The sequence below is a fragment of the Folsomia candida genome, unplaced genomic scaffold, assembly GCF_002217175.1.
Source record: "Folsomia candida strain VU population unplaced genomic scaffold, ASM221717v1 Fcan01_Sc005, whole genome shotgun sequence".
Lineage (NCBI taxonomy): Eukaryota > Metazoa > Arthropoda > Collembola > Entomobryomorpha > Isotomidae > Folsomia > Folsomia candida.
In genome coordinates this window covers 10,360,674-10,382,953 of record NW_019091197.1, presented here as the reverse complement: position 1 = coordinate 10,382,953, position 22,280 = coordinate 10,360,674, and the positions used below count along the sequence as shown (strand labels likewise).

At 41.4% G+C, this 22,280-nt stretch overlaps 5 protein-coding genes across 5 annotated transcripts; 4 read left to right on the top strand and 1 right to left on the bottom strand.

Annotated features, from left to right (window-relative positions):
• The first annotated feature begins 482 nt into the window (after positions 1–482).
• On the top strand, positions 483–4,780 carry LOC110850561 (protein strawberry notch). Its single transcript, XM_022097994.2, has 6 exons — positions 483–669; positions 740–948; positions 1,027–1,272; positions 1,352–1,758; positions 1,836–2,252; positions 2,330–4,780. The coding sequence occupies exons 2-6, from the start codon at positions 894–896 to the stop codon at positions 4,778–4,780; spliced, it is 3,576 nt and encodes a 1,191-aa protein (XP_021953686.2). The 5' UTR covers positions 483–669; positions 740–893.
• Positions 4,781–14,376: 9,596 nt separating this feature from the next.
• Positions 14,377–15,332, bottom strand: LOC118435765 (protein MON2 homolog). Its single transcript, XM_035852180.1, has 2 exons — positions 15,180–15,332; positions 14,377–14,965 (listed from the first exon to the last, which is right to left on the bottom strand). Exons 1-2 carry the CDS (start codon positions 15,288–15,290, stop codon positions 14,696–14,698), a joined length of 381 nt encoding a protein of 126 aa, XP_035708073.1. The 5' UTR covers positions 15,291–15,332; the 3' UTR covers positions 14,377–14,695.
• Positions 15,289–16,544, top strand: LOC118435932. The gene is made up of 4 exons (XM_035852463.1): positions 15,289–15,624; positions 15,707–15,925; positions 16,007–16,093; positions 16,168–16,544. Exons 1-3 carry the CDS (start codon positions 15,289–15,291, stop codon positions 16,073–16,075), a joined length of 624 nt encoding a protein of 207 aa, XP_035708356.1. The 3' UTR covers positions 16,076–16,093; positions 16,168–16,544.
• A 1,400-nt stretch (positions 16,545–17,944) lies between these two features.
• Positions 17,945–18,844, top strand: LOC118435931. The gene is made up of 2 exons (XM_035852462.1): positions 17,945–18,284; positions 18,411–18,844. Exons 1-2 carry the CDS (start codon positions 17,945–17,947, stop codon positions 18,842–18,844), a joined length of 774 nt encoding a protein of 257 aa, XP_035708355.1.
• Positions 18,845–18,929: 85 nt separating this feature from the next.
• LOC118435803 lies at positions 18,930–19,956 on the top strand. Its single transcript, XM_035852230.1, has 2 exons — positions 18,930–19,128; positions 19,202–19,956. Exons 1-2 carry the CDS (start codon positions 18,957–18,959, stop codon positions 19,522–19,524), a joined length of 495 nt encoding a protein of 164 aa, XP_035708123.1. The 5' UTR covers positions 18,930–18,956; the 3' UTR covers positions 19,525–19,956.
• Positions 19,957–22,280: the final 2,324 nt, after the last annotated feature.

Genomic DNA, 22,280 nt, shown 5'->3' with positions numbered 1-22,280 from the left:
GTGTGCACATGTTTGCACTAAACATGATCGTCGAGTCATGTCTCAAACTGTTTGTTTAGTGTGCACATGTTTGCACTAAACATGATCGTCGAGTCATGTCTCAAACTGTTTGTTTAGTGTGCACATGTTTGCACTAAACATGATCGTCGAGTCATGTCTCAAACTGTTTGTTTAGTGTGCACATGTTTGCACTAAACAAGATTGGCGTGTCGAGTCGTGAACTGTATGTTTAGTGTGCACATGTTTGCACTAAAAAAGATTGGCGTGTCGAGTCGTGAGCTGTTTGTTTAGTGTGCACATGTTTGCACTAAACAAGATTGGCGTGTCGAGTCGTGAACTGTTTGTTTAGTGTGCACATGTTTGCACTAAACAAGATTGGCGTGTCGAGTCGTGAACTGTTTGTTTAGTGTGCACATGTTTGCACTAAACAAGATTGGCGTGTCGAGTCGTGAACTGTTTGTTTAGTGTGCACATGTTTGCACTAAACAAGATCGTCATGTCGGGTCATAGACTGTTTGTGTTTAGTGTGCACATGTTTGCACTAAACAAGATTACACAATGGTACAATGATCCTGGTCGTTCTCTTGCTGCATTGATTTGATCAATGAGGAATACCACGTATCGGTACAGGATAATTTATCAGGCGCTCCATTACGGAACGCTTCAAAGGTAATGTACCTCGGGAGTAATGTAGGTTAATGGTTAATGGATCTTTATGTTACGCCCCGTGCCGCAGTAGATTAGAACCAGAACCAGCTCAGGAAAGGGTTTCAAGCGCCCCGTTGCGCCCATCTACGCCCCAGAGTTAAGGTACTAAGGGAGCGAGGACGAGGATCAAGTACATGAAAATTTACCACATGCTCAATCAGCCAGACTTTAATCTTTGAATCAGCATGGCCATTCGCCAAATTGACGTGCCGCGGTTTAAAAAGTATATTTGTAAGGGAGGTGAGCAGTTTTATTTTGTGGGCAATATAATAAATAGTCGGGTGGTACATATACTAATGGAATTTTTTCGCTTTGCAGTTCCCAAGGAATGGGATACACCACATGCGGGGGGATTAACGGAATCAACCTCTCTATCATATATTAAGGGCCCGGAGATGACCTATTCTCCAAGAATTTTGTCGACGACGGGAGATCTTACGAAGCAGCTGGAAACTCTTGGCGGCAATGCTCCATTATCTGGTCCACAGGTCGAGTTCCTTATACGGTGCTGTCAGCGGATGAGCGAACCAATGGTGAATGGTTTTCAGCCGGGATTTTTATTGGGTAATTTTCACTAATTGGAAGATTATGACAAAAAAATCCACACCACTTTTCATCTTTATTTGTCATAAACTACAAACAGGTGATGGAACAGGGGTTGGAAAAACTCGCGAGATTGCTGCATTGTTCTGGGAGCTTTACGTTGGCATGAAAGTCAAAAAGGCTGTTTGGCTCTCAACTTCGTCCGAGTTATCCTACGGGGCAATCCAGGAATTGGACTTTATAGCCAAGCTTATCGGGACTCGCACCACGCTTTATGTACGTGTAAAAGGAAAAATCCTAGAGTTCCAGATTGGCAATTCAGATGATAATCATGACGAAAATGATGATGATACGGAAGAAGAAGAGGAGGAACAGGAGGAGGAGGAGGACAGTCAGGATGGGGTCGAGTTTAATGATGCTGACGGGGGTATACTATTTGCAACCTATTCCTCAATGGCCAACCCCGACATTGATGACTTTCTGGTAGACAATGATTTTGATGGACTTGTGAGTGGTCAAACTATAATCAGAATACTTGAAAGAAAAAAAAATGTAAAACAAGATTCATTTGTTCAATGCTATAGATCATACTCGACGAATGTCATTTGGCCAAAGGATACGACACTGGGAGGACAACCATGGTTAATGGTCGTCGAAGGAAAGGGTCCGTAACGGGCAGAAACGTTGCCAACATGCAAATTCGCTACCCACGGGCAAAAATTTTGTACGCATCCGCAACCGTTGGGACAGAGCCTTGTCATTTGAAGTACATGTCGAGGTTGTCGCTGTGGGGAGAGGGATGTCTCTTCAACTCAATGTCCGAGTTTAATAAAATAGTTGTCAAGTCGTGTGGAGTATCCGTCACTGAGTTTCTCATGATTTATCTCAAGTCGCGGGGCCGGTTCATTGCAAGACATTTACCACCGGTGCTGGACTGGAAGGTGATTATTCGAGACATTACAGACCAGGACAAACTACTGTACAACGACTGTGTCGAGATGGTATGGCTATTTGATATTTAATTAAAATCACTACCAGCATCTATTAGGCTTTTGTAAAATTTAAACTTTATTTTTAGTGGCAAGCCATCCTTGCCGTCATGAAGGACAACAGGCAACCAAACATGGATTCAGCATCAAAAAAACTCGCTCGCAAAAATGATGGAAGCTACTGGGGAACTCATCAGAGTTTCTTTTCTGCCTTGCTACTAAGCTTCAGTTTACCCTCATTGGAAGAAATAACTAAAGCCTACCCGCAAGAGGATTGGGCCTATATCATTACTCTTGCCTTTACGGGTCAAAAGGCCCTCTTGAGAGACTATGCATGTGTGGACTCGAAGCTACCTCCCTCTATGACGCGGACAAGATTAAATGGTGCACTTGGTCTCGTTGGGTTGCGTTTCCTACCAAGTCTCAAGGATGCACCATTCAGCCAAGATGATGATTCATCATCCTCCATTATCGCCTCACCCATCACCACCACCACCAGCACTACAGCAGCAGATACAGGAGGAGAGTTGCAATGCGCTCAAGACTTATTACACCATCATGAAACTACTACTAGTACGGGCCCTCAAACCAAGATTCCTCGCTTGGATTTCCCAGACTGCCGAAGCAGCAGCAGCAGCAGCAGCAGTAGACAGTCGTCATCGCCTGAAGAAGAAGATGAAGAAGGATCATTCGTACACGAGTCTGACCAAGGGCAGGTGGATGATCATTGTCTTGAGGCAAGAAGAAATGACCACGACTGGGAGCATGTTCTAACTATGTGTGGGGCTGACGTGCAAATTAAAAAGGGGTTCACAGTTAGTGAGGACCAAATCAGATCCCTAATCTCCATGTATCAAGCTCTGGAGGCTCGTTTGCCCACTACACCAATTGATTACCTATTTGAAATGTTTGGAGGAGAGGAAAATGTAGCCGAAATAACGGGTCGAACGAATCGAGTTGTAGATGGGGAAATTGTTAGTAGGAAAATCGATTGTATCAAACAACAAAAGAGATTCCAGAATCAAGAGTGTAATGTGATCATCCTGTCTGACAAGGGCTCAACTGGCATCAACCTCCACGCCCAGGTGACTGAAGCAAATCTCACCCCAAAGAAAAGGCTTCACATTTGTGCAGAGCTCCCATGGTCGGCAGAGAGAACTACTCAGGGATTCGGGCGGACCCATCGAAGCGGAGAGAAATATCCTCCAAGTTACAAGATCCTAACCACGAATGTTCCCGGACAGTTGCGCTTTGTCGTGAGCAACGTGGAGCGTCTGGCCAAACAAGCTGCGATATCAAGTGGAGATCGGGTTGGGGTTGACTTGGACACTTGTCTCTCCATCGATGCAAAAGTATCAAATCTGGCGTGCCGTAAGGTGATAAGTGAGTTTGTGGCACGGATAGAGCGCCACGACATGGTTGAATATGCACAGGATGCTTACGCAACAGGACTTGTGACCAAGGGGGACGACGAGAATGATGGTGGTGGTTTGGGGAAACCAACGGTCGGGAGAAACTCAAAAACCTTGGCAAAAGTATACAACCGTGTGCTTGGAATGAAGATTGACACTCAAAAGTACTTTCACGCCTTATTCACCTGCGCCGCCCAGACCGAGTTGGATCATGCAAAAGAGATTGGTCAATTTGACCATGGTTTGAAACTTGTTAGCTTCTTGTGTAAACTAAAAAGCAACCCCAAGTATGATGTAATCTACCCGCTAAGAAGTGGTCAAGTCAGCCTCTGGACCATACTTGTAGATAGGGGACTCCCATGGAATAAGTTACAACTCGTTGTTAATGACTCTCCTAGTGCTAGTGTCGACTACTACATCAAGGGAGAAAATCAAATTATTTGTGCAATAAAACACAGGAAAAACTCGACAAAGCTTCGATTGTATACTCCTTATAATGTTGAGCATCGTCTAGTTGATGCTGACCATATTCAACGATTCAATTGGAAAAAGCTGGACTGTCCCGTTGAGGCGAAAACATGGTGGAATAGGATCTTGTCAATGACTGCAAAGCTAAACACTTGCCACCACAAAATGCTTGACATCGAGTCCCCCCTTTGTTCGTCCAAATGTGAGGATGGAGTTCGATGCGCTATTCGACATGTCATTGTGGGAGATGTCATTTCCGCATGGCACGAGCTCACCACTGTCCTTAGTGCGTGTCCTCAATCCATCTTTATGACCGTCTTTAGGAAACGGGATGACGGAAAATCTGATCCCATAAACCAAGTGGGAGTATTGATTCCAACCAACGCGGTTGACGCATTGCAAGAGGCTCTGGCAAACAGGGTCCGGCATGACGAGGAGCAACCCTACCTCTCTCAAGACCCAAATGATGATGATGAGGATGAAGATGGCGACGACGAGGCGGAGGATGATGAAGCTGTCAACTTTAACCCGCAAACGTCAGAATCCGATTACTCGACCAGTGAATCCGCTAGTGGGGATGATGATGATGACGGGTCAGATTGCGACGAAACAATTGACGATGAAACAATGTCCATTAATTCAGATGAGGATACAGACTAGAGAATGTTCTTGTAACTCTTGATGAAAGTCTAATTTTTAGGTTTATTATTATTATTATTGTTATTATTATTACCAATTGCCTAAAGATTGATTTGTTGAATTCATTAGATTGGCCAGTTTGTAAATTTTTATTGATTCTGGTCTGTATAGTCTGCCCCTTTCAATTCATTTAATAAAAACGAGCAGTTAATCATTACACGATTTAATGTTTTTTAATTAATTCTCAACACATTTTAAGACTTCTCATTCAAATTTTTCACAGTTCAACCATATAATTAATTATTCTAATAAAGGCTGGAAATGTCTCTTGGTAATGGAAGTCAAAGTGATTTTCCGGAACGGAAGTGAAAATGGAGAAAGTAAAGTTTTGAACGGCGTTCAAAAATATTAATTTAAAACCAAATTATTTTTTCACTTATAACCACACAAGATAATCTCGATCAGACAACCACTCACACATAATCACCATCACACCACACATAGATAATCACCGTCTGGCAACCACACCCAGATAATCACTATCTCACAACCCCTAGATAATCACCCAAGATATCAACATCGACACTATTCTACAGTGCAGTGCAAACATGTGCACACTAAACAAACAGTTCAAGACTCGCACTTCAATCTTGTTTAGTGCAAACATGTGCACACTAAACAAACAGTTCAAGACTCGACACTTCAATCTTGTTTAGTGCAAACATGTGCACACTAAACAAACAGTTCAAGACTCGCACTTCAATCTTGTTTAGTGCAAACATGTGCACACTAAACAAACAGTTCAAGACTCGACACTTCAATCTTGTTTAGTGCAAACATGTGCACACTAAACAAACAGTTCAAGACTCGCACTTCAATCTTGTTTAGTGCAAACATGTGCACACTAAACAAACAGTTCAAGACTCGACACTTCAATCTTGTTTAGTGCAAACATGTGCACACTAAACAAACAGTTCAAGACTCGACACTTCAATCTTGTTTAGTGCAAACATGTGCACACTAAACAAACAGTTTATGACATGACATGTCGATCTCGTTTAGTGCAAACAAGGGCACAATGCACATACTGTGCATGTGCATGTGCAATACATTGGGACGTGGGATTCATTTCACCCCGAGATGTATTTTGTTTGCATCCCCCAATGTCGCCCACGTCGCCCCGGGGTTGATATATACCCAGACCAAGTACCCACAATTTACCACGAGATGCATTTAATTCATTCCGAACGCGAACTACGAATTGTTTTTACTACTCTTTGTTCAACAATGAAGTCTATACCTTCAACTTCTGCATCTCGGATGCGCAAGTACAGAGCATCGCTATCGGTTGAAAATAGGGAAAAACAAAGAGCAGCAGACCGACTGCGAAAATCCCGTAAAAAAGAAGAGGCAAATCGTAAGGTGATTCCTGCAGCTAGCCAATTGGATATTGGCAATAGTAAAGAAGTGTTGAAATATTTTGTTTATAGCTTTCATTATGCAATTAATTATAGTAGCGTAGTGTACATTGATTACAGATATCGAGATGGTAGCTGCCCAGGAAACTTCTACTTCGGATATTGAAATCATCTCTGCTGACGAAAAAACTTCTAATTGTACGAGATCAACAATTTCATCCTGTTATTAATTAATTAATATTACATTCATTGTGTTTATTTACTTGAAGACATGGAGGTTGCTCAACAAAACCGAGCTGCAGAACAGACTGAAGAGGAAGAAGCTGCAAGAAAGACAAAAATTGCTGACCGGCCGAGACAGGATCGAGTAAGTCAAGAGTATGCTGACCCATCATCCCTGGACGAGATTTCAATTGCTGAGCATTACTGTGGTAAAGTGAATTTAATGTGTACCTCCTGCAGCTCCCAAAGTTAGAGATTGTCGACAAGGTGTTTACAAGAAGTGTTGTTAATAATAAAAGCATTGGTTTAAATGTTTATTCTTTGTTCATTTTATAAAGGTTTGATGAATTAATTCAATCAATAAATAAAAGTTTCTTGTGATTTTCGAACTGAAAACGCATTCATACATTATATTATTCAAAACTCCGCACAAATGGGGATTTTGTGAGATTTTTTCAATTTTGTAATTTGCCGCTAAAGCATCAATTCTAAATTTCTTTCACTTCCGTTGACTTTAAAGGGTGTCAGTTAATAAATCTCTTCAAAATTTTTCATTGGTGGAATTTTAAAAATCAACTCTCGCCCAGCGGGAGACGGGCTTATATGCTAGTCTCTTATATTGACAACACAAACCTATTCCACTTGATAATTTTTTTATAATCAAAACCTCTAAAGTGATTAAGTTTAAACTTTTCCGTCATTCCCTACACCAGTATTATAATGCACTAGCGTATAAGCCCGTCTTCACCGGGCGAGAATTTTTCCACACAATTTATTTTTTTTATTTGAACCTCTGGCGTCGATGGAAATGAAATTAATTTGCGACGCATGGAAAATTTATGATCTATATTCTATATCTATATTATAAGCTGGAAATGTCTGTCCAAGGAATTCGTCCTCGACGAAAGTGAAAGTGGTGAAAGTAAAGTTTCGAATGGCGCGAAAATTCAAAACTTTTTAATTTGAGGCAAACTTTCACTTACAACCGCTCCCAAACAACCACACAAGATAACCTCGATCAGACAACCACTCCCATATAATCAACATCAGACAACCCCCAGATAAGCATCCATGATAACCACTCTCAGATAACAGCCAGTGCAGTGCATACCACTGCACTAACAGTTCCGTGCAGTGTGCACATGTTTGTGGTGTCATATCATAAACTGTTTGTTTAGTGTGCACATGTTTGCACTAAACAAGATTTTGGTGTCATATAAACTGTATTTGTTTAGTGTGCACATGTTTGCACTAAACAAGATCGAAAGGGGTTATCGGGGTGTGGCGGCCTGGTAGCGGTTATGTTGTGAGTAATTATCTGATTTTGGTTATCTTGGGGGCTATCTGATGATGCTTATCTGGTGGTGGTTGTCAGGGTGTGGCTGCCTCGCGGTGGTTATCTGGGAGTAGTTATTTAATGGATTGTCGTTTGGGTGTGGTTGCCAATGGCAGACTAGGCTGGCAGAGATGGCAGATCCAAGTGGGGTGCCAGATAAACTGCCAGTGGCACTACTATTGCCACTGGCAGACTGGGATGGTAGAGGTGACAGAGCCAAGTGGGTGACATTTAATTGTCCACTTTAACTTGTGTTGCAAATTGCTTTCACTTCCGTTCGCGTCAAATTGTTTTTTTAAAATAAATATATCCAAAATATTTAACTGGTGAAATTTTGATAATCTAATCATCTCTCGCCCGGCGGGAGACGGACTTGTACGCTAGTTAAAAAATAAACTAACTATACACTTTCTTATTATTATATTTGTACAGGGTAATAATAAAATTCTGTATGAAATGCTTGAAAATCTTTATTTGAACGGTTTATTGTTTCGATATCGTATCAATGCAGCAAAAAAATAACAAGAGGGAATAATAGTCAAGAACCTAACCAGCACCGAATTATATACAACATTTTTTTTGTAAGCCAACCTCTCCTTCTTGGTGGCCCTTGTTGGCAGAGAAGTACAGTTAGTTATTCTTTCCCATAGTAATCTTCATTAATTCGAATCTCGTCCCACGCGTTCAAAGATTGGGTTTCTGGTTAATCATCTGCATCTTTCTTACGATTCGAACGAACTCGTCTATGCCGTTCAGCATCCTTAGCCCTTCTTACTGTCTTTTCTTGTTCAGTCTCTGCTGCACGAGTTTGTTGTGCCCTTATCCGTTCCAACCTACGCCTTTGCTCTATTGCAATTGCCGACGCTCTAGCCCTGTGGATCCTGGACCGCTCGGTTGACGACAACGGCGTTAGAGTGCACTCCGCAACCTCCATCTCGGTAACTACGAATCAAGGCAATTAATATAAAATTAACGAAAAAGAGTAACCCATGATCCGCAGTACCATTTGAATGTTGTTGGTAGTTTGCTATAAATTCTGACATTTTAGGTACTTGGGCATCGACATTGTTGATTTCTGTAATCAAGAAAATTAAATTAGCTTGTGTAATCTCTAAAGAAAAGATTTTAAAGTTTTTTATTTATAAAAAAATATAATACCCTGGTCAATAGCATTCAATTCGTTAATTCTTGTATCCGCCTGCTGTCTTTTGGATTCACTTCTTTTACGGGCTTTTCGAATTCGATCCGCCGCTCTTCGTTTTTCAATGTCTTCAATGGACAGTGATGCTCTGTGCTTCCTCACCCGAGATGTCGAAGTTGAAGGGATAGATTCCATGGTAGAACTAAGAGTAATATAAAAAAAAACAAGAAATTCAGCTGAAATTCAGCGTTAATAAAGCTGTGCGATCCGAGTTATACAACGATATATAAAACGATTTTAAATGTCCTCATGGCGAATCGTGTGTACTTTGTCTCGGGATATATGAACCCCGGGCGAGGCGGGGCGATGTTGGGCGACGTGGGCTGATGTGATACAGGTTTGAGTCAGTGATGATGTGACACACTTGTTGACCTTGTGCAGTACACACAGCACACTGGTGCCAGTGATGACATGTGCATACGAATGTGAAGACGTTTGTCGTTCGTTAATTAACGACTCAAATTTATACCTTACACGTTGTTTGGCAGTAGTTCAGGGTCATGTATTTAAATTTTTCACGTTTTAATAATCTGTCGTGAATATTAAACTCTTTGCCAATTAAAAATTGTGATACCTGCTTTTGTTTCACCACATCACTCAGCAAGAGGACCTTTTCAGGGGAACATCACAGGACCATTATTTGAATGATAATAATACTACTGACCAATCTCAGTAGGAACAAAATTACTTAGAGGTATGCAATGAGTACTTCAAATTTATCAGTTGTATAGATTGCCTGCTCATAATTTGAGGCAAATGCATTAGGATAAGACTCGACGACATCAACATGAAAGGAGTTTGAGACATTGTCTGATAAAAGACTGGATTTTGCAGATTTATTTATTTTATTCAAATATTCAAATGCTACTTGATCAATTCATGGTTAGATTAGGCTACTGTGACACCTTCAAATTAGAACGTAATAAACTTTACTTGCAAACATTACTATATATCCCATTCGTTGGGTCTGGAGAAAAATGCTCAATTCGAATACATGCAAGTATGGATCGGAACAGCACTACGTAGTCAAATGCATACAAATTAATTCAAATGAACACTCTACCGACGACAAATTTAACTACAACCATCAGTAGTAAATATAATTTCAAGCCGAATGAAAATCCTCCCATTAATGATGAGCTCGCTCATGAGTTTACAATCCTTATTTTTTAAACAAATACGATTGTAAGCAATCCTATATATATCGAATACAGAGCAACAAATAAAACTAGTATTGTTAGGCTAATGTAATAATGACAACTATTACAACGAAATAAATAAATAAGATGATGACGCTGACCAGTGTTGAACGTCAAAACCAGTTTGTTCATTCCCTCCGGAGGTAGATTTTTGCGTTGGTAAATATTTTGCCAAGTTTATCCATCCAGGTCGACGTTTTTTCTTCTTCATTTCCGTTTGTGTACACTTCCCGCTCCTCTCTATACTGTTCGACATCAACTATAATTTGTAAACAAAAAATATTCAAGTTTTGTACTATCCATGCATATATCCATTAATTATAATAACAAATTACCAAAAGGAGGTATGGTCATTATTGAAATAGGGACTTCCAGGATATTGAGGGTAGGGCAGGTTTGATTTCCACTGGGGTTAAAGAATATATGGATGGCCAATTCTAAATTATGCGTCGCCTTGATTCGAAGAGTGGTTAGGGTGGAAAATTTTTCTGCATAGTTCACTCCTAATTCCACTGGACCTTCAACAACAAAAGTTGGGACCACTTCTGCCATGTTTACTTCAAGCTCCTTCAACACTGGACAAGATGGGATAGGCCTAATAATGCGTTGGTCTTCGTCAAAGTATTCGTATACAACCAATGATTCAAGTGTTTGGGCATTTTTGGTGATGAGTTCGTACGAGTCACAATGATTTACTGCTAATCTGGTGAAATTCTGTGGAAACTCCTTCAAAAACCGGTTACCAGAATCCAAATCAAATGCAGTCAGATTTGGGAGAAGCTGATTTCTGGATCCATCTGAATTCTTAAGAGCTTCCAGGACACTACATTTATCGGAAAACCGTGATCCCAAATCTCCAACCTTGATTTCTTTGATTTGAGGAGAACCGATAAAGATTGACCTCAGAAACCTTTCTCCAATGTCCATATCTACCTGGCTGTCGAGTAGTTTAGGGATACACAATTTTGTCAATTTAGGAAATCCAATGTCGGTGTCGAGAAAAAACAAGCCTTTGACGGTACGCTTTCCTTCCCCAATCGAATTAAAGATTAGATGTATTTCTTCCAAGTCTGGTGAAAACTTTTTCAAAATAATCTTGACAAACTCCATGTCTTATGGCACTTTGATCGCAAAATCGAGATAGAGTCGTCTTGGTTTGAGAAATGAATTTTTGAGCGAATTACAAACTTGATTAAAGTAGGGTCCTACAACATGGCGTCCATATATTTCAAAGTCTGCATCCCAGATCAGCTTGACGTGCACGGTTTGGATATTGGCCAGCCGATGAAATTCTTCTTCTAATCTTGCCAGCCTCATCAATGTGATCTCGTTTTTGCCACACCGAATATTCAACCTGAGGGCTGCTCTTCTTGTCAATTCCAAAGTTGATACGTGGTTCCAAACCTTGTCCACTGTTCGCAATGATTTAATGTCTGATATTGTTAGATATTTGCAGATTTCTCTCATTACCTGTTGGTTAAATATAAATTGTTACTTGCATTATAGTAAATCACACCAATTTCAACAAAGTTGCCTCACCAGTTGATCAATTTTTATTAGGCCTGGCAGACTGCAATATAATAAAGATCAAAAAGTAAAATCAATGTGGTGAATCACAATCGAAAACATTGATAAACAATGTCTTACGCAGAAGGAGGTGAGGGATCGGGTGACTTTGGCTCTTGCAAAATTACTTTAGTCTCTTTCCAGTTGACAGGTGGGGTTGCAGTGGAAGCAGCCTGGAATCAACCAGTCTTTAAAAGTTGTACCTATTAAATCTTAATTTTTGCCGTATCTTCTTTTTAAATAATTTTTAAATATTTTTTTTCAAATAATTTTTTTTCAACACGTTATCTTCTTGATGACATTTAAAACTTGTTAAAAACAACTTTCAAGCGACTAAAAATCATTCATTCTAAACCTCTAAAAAAATACGCGAGTCTGATAATTATTTATTCCCAAATAAAACACATTCGTTATTTTTCTTTGGATTAAATTTTATTTTTACCTGTTTGTGAGACATGATGACGGTGGATTTAATCGTAATGTTGTAATGTAAGCCTTTAACCAAACTAAAAAAAATGTAGCCAAACGGTAAAACGGAAATGTGTTATCCAAAATCAATGATCACGACGGGTGAGCGCCTTTCAGCTGACAACCTCAGTATAATGGTTTTAGCACAATGTGAAATGTTAAAAATTTTTTGACTTTGTAATCAATCACCCAGTCCTGTGAATGGAAATTTCGTCGTCCAGTGATGAGTGAATATGAATTCAAAGTATTCAGTGATGTTTGACGTTAATTCCCGATGGATGTGAGGTTGGTATATAAACAACAAGGCGTAGTTGAGCGCCACGGAGGGCTTTGGGGTGATTGCATGGAATATGAAATAAACTAGGGGAAGAGGAACGACTCATGCAATGTATTTGAGTGAAGCTTATGGAAGAGCTCAGCAGCCAACCAGCGGAGCTTAATATTATTTTGTTCTTCCTGCAAATGGGCGGCTTTAACAGATCGGCCAAATAACTGTGTGCAGTTTCAGCATGAGAAAAAGCTGATGCAATTCAATCACCACCACATGGTTTCCTTTGCGTGGCAAAGAAAAATACAGTTCCAGTCCGATCGATTTTTAGCCAGCTTAAATTTCTTCAATTAATTATTTAAAAAAGTTACTTGCAATTAAACAGTGTACCCCTCGGCAGTACATGGTAAGTACACATATCTATTTGCACATTAAATTATATAATACACATGCACACGTACTGTAAACATTACTTGAGCAATTTTTTTTTAAATTAAGACATTAAATACATTGGGTTAATATTTTCCAGCCTCCACGTGTCCCTGCCTTCAAATGAAGTGACCCAGCCGTGGGGGTCACCACCACCAAGGACACTGAAAATAACCTGTTGTAAATATCCAAGGTGTGCTAAAACAAAACATAAAAATCCGGAAGCTCAGTTTTATCAATTTCCATCCCAGCCAGACAGGTCAGGCGTGTTAATAAATTAAATGGAAAATAATTTTGGCATTCTAATAAAGAATATTAAGTTGCAATATTTTCTATCGCTTCGATTCAAGAAGTGGTGTGAGTATTTGGATCTCGATTGTCAAAATGTTCCCCCCGTCTCCATGATTTGCGACCTACATTTTAAGGATGATCAGTTTAACAATTCTAAGAAGACTAAAACCATCCGCCCTTCCATCAAGATTTTTTGTGTCGCAGGAGCAATTATTAACAGTTTCTACACCCAGTGAAATTATCCGACCTAGTCCCAGTATTAAATTCATCCCTATTTTACCAAAAGAAGTAACATCAATTGCCGTGTCACCGCCGTCGTTGGACGTGTCGCAGCCGGAAATTAGTGGAAGCTTCGAGTCGCCTTGCTCCCCATCGTCATCCGTATCTAGTCCTCGACCTCAATCCAACATTTCGTCACCTGAAACCAGTCCAAGTTCAACCACGGACAACAAAAAAAGGATTCGCCAACTGCAACAGAAACTTCGTCCATCGAGGGTAAAAGTTCAGCCAGAAAGGATTATGGAAAGTCTGAATGAAGTTATGAATGATGCATACAGGACCAGTAGTATTAACGGGCAAAGGCGCCCCACAGGATTGATTTGGAAGTAGCCCAAAACTATTTTTATTGAATTTAACTGCAAATCCAGACATTCCTTGTATTGCTCGGTTTGTGAATGTCATGTCCATATATATTTTACTATTTCTGAAATAAACGTACGAAATGAGTGAAAATCTTTTTCTTTTTACAATCTCCAGATATGTATAAAATTAATTATATTTAAAGTATCTGCGACTAAATGTCCCACTAATCTCGAGTCATTTCGGTTAAACTGCTGGCAGCAAGCGGGTCGCTTTTGCACAATCAAATTGATGTTTCTCAGAGCTACATATTGCACCTAAAAATAATTCGAGAAGAATAATTAATATGTTGATATGTCTTTGTTTGTAATACAACTCAATTCTTTCATAAATGGCCCAAATGATTACCTCTGGTTCTGAAGACAACAATATACCAAACAACATTAATTCTTTAAGAAACTTTTCCAACCATGCACGTTGTGGCGACGGTGATGACGACGATAAGCCACGTTCCGGCGGCCGTGGCACGTCTTGCGACGGCGGAGACACGCCGGGTGTGACCAAACGGGAAGGTTTGACCTCTTGCATTCAGACGTCTTTATGTGTCTCAGTATTTCCAATTAATTAATTCAGCAAGAACGCAATTCCAATAGCATTTTATGCATTTGTCATGTTGATAGTAATTACAAAAACCACTAGGGTAATTATTTTTACAAATTTAATTGTAGTGAGAAATGTAAACACAAATTTTATGCAAGAGAGCAAGCATATGGTGAACTGATTTGGAGCGGAGGAGTACATAAAGCATGGTGGTGGCTGGCTGCCAAAAAACTGAAGCAAAGTGGTGACGGTGGTGGAAAAAGAGGCTGGACAAAATAAAATTAGACGAATATTACCGGCTCTCGTGTCTCTCAATGCGGCTTCACCGCCCAAGTTACTACAGTTCTTCCTTTAGAATCTCATTTTCCCTGGTTGCGGGGGACGGAGGAGAGTTCGCATAGGGAGCTGAGGAGCAGGCCGGCCACCTTGTCCTCCTTGCTCTCCTCGTGCAGCAGGGCGGAGCGGACGAGGAAGGTGATGGCTTCCGAGCCCCACTCCCGCATTCGGATGTGCGGGTGACGACACACTTCCAGGAGGTGGTTCGTCAAAGGCCGCCAGTAGATTTCTACCCGGTCCAGGTTCACCAGACCGATTTCCAACAGCTTGGCCACTGCGAAGAGGGAAGGTTCCTGGAAAGAGGGGAGTTAATTTCGGATTATTGCACGATTTTCGGGAAGGGTTGGGATTTTAAGGAGTGAAATTTGTCCGAAAAACAAATTAAAATAACCTGATTTTCTCGGATTTTGACTTTACTTTATCTCAACTCGGGAAAGTTGAGATAAAATTATTTAATAAATGATATGTAATTGCTGATTTAATTTGAAATTTTGACAAATTTCTGACCCGATTGGAATAAGCGATTTCCATAGTTTCCTGGCTCAGATTGGTGAGGGCGTTGATGACGTGGTGGAGGGAGACGTCATCGAGTACGACGGAGGTCTCGATGAGACGCATGACGCCGCCGGACAGACAGCTGACAAAGTCGACGACGACGCCCATGACGCCGACCCCCCCCCCCGGCGGAACTGGACCGAGAGCCGGGTCCTCCCAAGAGGGCCGACGACCCGTTCAATTTCGACGTCTGCGCAGACTTCATGACGCCCTTCGTGGAGGACGCGATGCTGAGCTCGGAAACGCCCGCCGTGATCCCGGACGTCATCTGCGGACCAGTCGAACCCCATCCGGTCGAACCCCATTGACCTTTCTTGCCGACACTGCCACGGGCTTGGGCTACTCGGAAGGAGCCATGTTGGGAAGTACGATCGGACTTTTAACCGTTTTCGGAAATGTAAAGAAATTTAATCCGTTAAATTAGGAAATTAAGTATTAATTATTATTATTCAACTTTTATTTGTGATTTCGTTTTGCAGATAATTTTGGGGTATTTGGGGGACAAGAAGTGGGCAAATTCCGTGACGATTTATGGCTTGTGTATTTCCATTTGTGGCATCGTGACTGGCCTGATGCCCTGCCTCTTTGGAAAGTTGTTCAGCATGGGGCTCACCTACTACTTCCTCGTCTTGCTCTGCGGAGTCTTTGGCTTGATGATTGCGGCAAATTACTCACTCACACCCGTCATCCTTCTTCAAGTAACGAGAGAAAAATCATAGCCAGACGTAATTAATTAGTGAAAGTGAATGATAACTAATAATTACCTGCTTAACGTTTAGGTCGTCAGTTTGGAAAAGTTTACCCCCGCGTACGGTCTCCTCCTACTCGTGCAAGGGATCGGAAACTGATCGGACCACCCATCGCTGGTATTTTACATTCATTTCTGCATAAATTTGACTAGAATTTGTGACTGGAGCTTACCCCTTATTTCTCCGTTAAGGCCTCCTGTACGACTACACGGGAAAGTACGCCTGGTCATTTTGGATCGCTGGGGGTGGAATCTTCATCTCCAACTTTTTCATTCCCCGCCCTAATCTATCAACGCCATCAAGCCCGGTACGAAGAGTCGACTTGGGACATTTCCGCCAGTCGCAGCAGTGGACGCAGCAGCAGCAGCAGTTGTGAAGAAGGACGGGTTCAGATCATGGCGATCGTGATCGTGGTCTCTGACGCCACCACACCCGCCGCACGGACATTCATCCTGCAGTACAAGGAGGCAGGAGCAGGTGTGATAAATAATGGCACGGCAGAGACGAAGATAAGCAATAACAATTCGTCGTGATAAGGTAGAGCCAAATATTTGATAATTTGTACTAATCGTACGTACGTATATGTAAAAGGAGTGACATGAAATAAAATTCAATATCGTCGAGATTTATGTGACATTGTTAAATTGTGTGCTTATCATTAGAAAAATAATCAATAAGAAACTGCTTTCTCTTGAATCGAATGCATATTTATTAGTCGCATCAAGATGATAAGCTAGATGGGTTATCTTTTATATGGAGAAAGTGAGTGGGTAGCGAGTGAGTGAGTCTCAACCTGCCTCTCGCCACCCGCCTGACTTTGACTACAACACGAGGACAAAGTTTCTCCTCTATTGTCGTCAACTAAAAGTGAAAAGTGAAAATTGCCATCTGGATTTTTCAGTCATCATTAATTTAATTTACTTGGCGTGATTATCCATTTCTAAACGAAAGCAACGTCGTCCTGAGTGAGGGCCGAGCCACACCACCCACCAATCACCAAAGTTGGAAAAGACCAAGACCAGGTAAGAAAGTTGATTTTGGTATATTGTTTGGTTTTGTTTGTCATATTTATTGTTAAAATCTTAGCGTAAATATTCGGTCTTGCGGTGATACAAAGCCATCAATTCCTGTAACAATGATGAGGCTTTTAAATAAATATATTTTTTAAAAGATATGCCCAGAGGTCTTATTTTTCACTTTTAGCAGCGCCTTATCTAAGCAAACTTTTTCTAAATTATTTTGCAGTCCTTCTTTCACCGTTTTGAGGATGACTTCAAGCCGTGGAGCGATGACCTCACCTACGCCCTGCTCCACACAAGAATTATGTCTCTACTGCGATGCCCTGTGCACCTCGGCGTCCTCCGCACACTCGCCCAGCATCAAGCACGCGACGATGAAAATATTCGGAGATCTTCACGTCTCCGCCACAGACTTTCGCTACGTCGAGAACGTAGGAGGACTCACCTTTTGCGACCGGTGTGCCCTGGTTGTGCGGGAGGTGAGCGGACTAATCCAACAGGTAAGTGTGCAGTTAATTAATTAATTAAGCATCAACTGCTGAGGAGATGCTGACTATTATTTTTCAATGTTGGGATAGATTAAAAAATCTAAAATTCTGCTCCAGTCGAAGGTCGAGCTTTTGGGTAGTTTTGTCCGTGATGGAGCGAGTGACAGTTTGACGAAAAAGTCACTGCCAGTTTCGAGCAGCAGTCGCACCGCGGCGAAGAGGAATGTCGTCTGGGAGAAGTTTAGGGAACCCGTCATTCGGAGTAAGAAGGCCATCAGATAACTAATTGTCTAGTTTTTTTTCTTGTGAAAATGCTCATGCAAGTTTTACTAAAAATCTGCCACGTCTTCTCTTCCAGGATACAACTTGGGTCTTCTCCCCAATTTCTGTGTGCATATAAAATTGGAAAATTACGACCACCTCCTTCCCCCCGGATGTGGCCGTACCGGACGGTTGAAACGATGTCGAAACGTGTCTCGGAGTCAAAATTTAACGCTTCCGATGAGCAAGAGACCTCGTCGAGAGTTGTCTGCTACTACTGGGAAAGTGACATCGTTGCCGAAGAAGAGGCGTCCGAGGATAAGACGAAAAGGGCGAGAAAACCACTGACTGTGAAGTCCAAGAAGGGCGCAAAAGCCGCCAGTCCGCCCTCATCACCCAAGAAGGTGTCACTCTGGAAGATTAAATCAAAGGCTGCCATCGCACCGCTACCCGCCAAACGGAAGGCCGTCAAAAGGAAGCAAGCCGTGGTGGTCGAGCCGAAAGGAGCTGCTAGTAATGCCAAAAAGGATAAATTAACGCGTAAGAAATATTTTATTGTTTTTGAGAGAGGTAAAACAGCTTACAAATATAGATGACAATTTTTGTGGGAAATATTTAGTACAAATTTTGAAAATGTTTCAAAACTAATATTGAATTGGATTCCAGAGTTATCCGTGCAACCGGTGGTCTTGATTGATAGAGTAAAAGTAGAAGACCAAATGAAGAAGAAGAAGCAGCCCTCCTCGAAAAAGTCTACCCCTGGAGGAGCATCTTTGAAAAAACAGTCTCCCAAGAAGAAGAACGATTCTTCATCGCCAGCCGCGAAGGTTGATATGAAGGTCAAGCCCCGGAATTGGTTGTCGGAATACGTCCCTACGCAAAGGACGGCTGGAGAGAAAAAGTTGAGCTACATGAACCAGTGCGACGACGACGACGAAGCGGAGGGAGCTACCAGTTCGTCTGTTTCTTCTTCTTCCTTGGAAACGCTCTTCACCCCTGTATTCTGGAAGAAAGTTCAAGTGAAGAAGCAGCCGAATTTGGAACCAAATTCTCCAGTCAAGGTGCCTATATTTTATTTTTTACTCGAAGCCGAATTTTAATTTCCTTTGATTCATCTATTTATTATGAGCTATATAAATATTTATGCACATTTATGTTGAAAAGATGGGATCAGAGAAGGATTCCACGGGTCACAAGAGATCTTTCCTCGCCATGACGGACGACGACGATGACGATGAAGATGATGATGATGACCTCATTGCCGTGGATGATGTCAAACCACTCGAGGATGAGGAAGACGAGGTGCAGGAATGTGAGGGTTCAGAATATGAAGATGACCTCATCAGCCGGGGACCGCGGGTAGAAGAAGATGAACACAATTTCGGTGGGTGCTAGAAATTTTGTGCCAAGTTTCCCCTAAAAAATTGTCCACATTTTACTCAAATTTTCCTCTACAGCGCAACTAATGGATGGTGTGCAAAGCTGGATTGATTTAATTCCCCCCACTTCAGAGCCGGAAAAGCTCTACACTTTGCTGCAGGACGTTTCCGATGAGATTTCTCCGATCCCTTACGACATTGGGATCATCCATTTGAAACCTCCCGTTCGTCTCGATGCCGTCATCCCGTCTAATCTTGTTGCTGCATTGACAAACGCCGTCAAAATCAAACCAAAAGATGACGACGATGATGACGACGACGTGCAGATAATCACTTATCGTACTAATCAGTCCTCACCGGCGGCGGCGACGGCAACGGCGACTAATCCTAATAAGGAATAGGTGGTGCTATGCGTGTCATAATGGGTCCCGAAATTTCTATTTTTAATTAAATCTTATTCATGAAATCTCAGCCAAACTACTGAACAAATGAGGGAACAATGAAACCAAAAATAGATTAGTCACTCAGTTCCAACCATTCCAGAAGAAGTTTAGGGTTAACCCTATTCGTTAATTATTATTATTAATTAATTAATTATAACTATTCCTATTAGTTAATGAATTTGTTGCATACGCGAGTTTTTCCACGAGTGGAAAATTAAGAGAGAAGGTTCCAATTTGTTAAAATTTTTCAGTAATTTCTTCATCCCCGGCCTGTGTAGTATTTACATACAAAGAGAGAATTAATCATGGTCAAATACTGAAATTCTTGTCAATCGGTATAAGTTGTAATACTAAATGTTAATTTGTAAGTAGGTTAATTAATTAAATTTATCCTTTATATAAATGGTGATGGGTTTTTTTTGAATCTTACTCTTGATTTCTTATTGTTTCTGTACAAAAAACTAATATAAATGTGATCATTTATAAAAGTCTAAAAATTTGTTATAAGTGCGTATGAAATTTAATTATTACTTAAGCTTGCGAGACAATATTAATGATCTGAAATGCTGCATAAATTTCACCAATGTTTCTATCCATCTAAATGCGGGGAGGATGGCGGCGAAGGTGGCGACTTGGGCGCAGGTTTTGGTGAGCAGGAGGTGCGCAATGTAGCCGGGGTCGGGAAAGGAGGGGAGGATGGCGCGGAAGAGGGATTTTTCCCCAGCCGTCCAGACCACCTCCTCCGCCACCTCGGGGGGAGGAGGAAATTCGGACTTTATTAGGAAACAGGCCGGGTTTTGGCAGAAGAATGGAGCAGGAGTGGTCGAGGACTGAGGTCGACGAGTGTTGAGGTCAATGTGGTCGTCACCATCTGGAAAATTTTGAGAAAAGATGCTATGAAAAGATGAGACGAGAACTGAGATTGGGCACCAGAGTGGGAATTTGAGACGAACTGTGCAACCTGGGAAATTGAGACAGTTTAAGGATCTGAGGAAAGTTGAGAAACTTGAGACTTTTTGGAATTTGCCACAAATTACAATTTTTGCAAAGAATAGTTTGAGAAATTTGTAATTCTTTTTCTCGAGTGTGCCAAATACTTTTACTCATTGTAAGACAATTGTTTATGTATCATAGGAAATTGAGACACTTTTAAGGATCTGGAAAAAGTTGAAACTTTTAGGACTTTGAGACGCGTAAAAGTGATGTGAAAGATTTTGGATAAAGTTCACATCCACAAAATAAGTTGTAAATGTAACTTTGTTTAAACAATGCAACCAGATTTTCAGTGTGGGTGTGGACCACTTACTGTGCCCTCTGGGATCGTACTGGTAGCACCGCCGGCAGAACAAGTACTGAAAGGCGTGCATGGACGCCTCTCGCGGCAATCCTTCGCATGTGGACCATCAATGTTCGGAATCGCGTAGGTTGCAGGGTCCTGTTCGCCCCGTGCTGGTGGAGGTGACCCCATATTTCTCGCTGCTACAATATTTTTCGCCAGGATGGATTTGTACCGGGCAGCGAGGTCTGGTCCCGTCCCATTTCCGGGCAGCGTGGCAGCGATCGAGGTGAAAATGAGGGGACTCGGTTGCGACGAGTTTGTGTCAAATTTGGGGATTTGTTCCAACTCTTGGACCAAAAGGAGGAGGATGTGGTCGTCGAGGCGAGAGGGCGTGGATGGAGGCGCAGAAGACGTCGAAACGGTCGTGGGGAGTGGCGGAGATACAAGACTCGCCGTCGTCGTGGATCGATTCGTCAAATCGTGCAAATTCCCCTGCAAAATTATCACGTTACAAAGTTCTACAAAATTTGGAGGAGATTTTCATAAGGTTATCTAAAATTTAATATTCGTGTTCCCTAAATTGGGGTAATTTTTTTTAAACTTTCCAGAAACGGAACTGTTTGCGTAATTTAATAAAAACTAGCGTATAAGCCCGTCTCCCGCCGGGCAAGCGTTTAACCACGCAATGAATTTTTTATTCTGAAACGCTCTGATGTTGACGGAAGTGAAATAAATTTACAGCACTTCGAAAATTAAAGATTAAAAAGAAATCTTCAAACAAATTTTCATGCTATGCTGTTTATGCGGGGCAATAAAGAATGCGTCACAATATTATGTATGAATTTTGAAAATTGAAATTCGTAAATTGTCCGGTTTATTGTTTGAGTAAATTCATTAAAACAGTACAGAAATTGAATAATAACTAGATATCTAACCTAACACCTCCTTATAAACAACATTTCTGGTAAATACTTTGTCAACACCTCTAACTAACTTCCCTTGTTTTACGCCATCCACAATTACAACCTTCACGTCACAGGAACGACGAACTCTTGAAAAAGCGACGTAAAGTTGGCCATGGCTAAAAACGGGTTCGGGTAAATAAATTCCAACCAAATCCATTGTCTGGCCTTGAGACTTGTTGATGGTCACAGCAAATGCAAGATTCACAGGAAATTGCCGCCGTCGGAGGACAAACGGTATTTCAGGGTTTATAGGGGCTAGTTGAATCCTTGGGATAAATACTGAATGGCCGGCGGCAGAACCAGTTAAGACTTGGGCAGTGATTAAGTTCACTTGCAGTTTTGTTACAATGAGGCGAGTGCCATTGCATAGCCCACGCTTGGTGTTTAGATTCCTCAATAACATGATTACAGCACCAACTTTGAGTCGTAAGATATGAGGTGGCGAAGGGTGGAGGCCATTCAAAAATTCC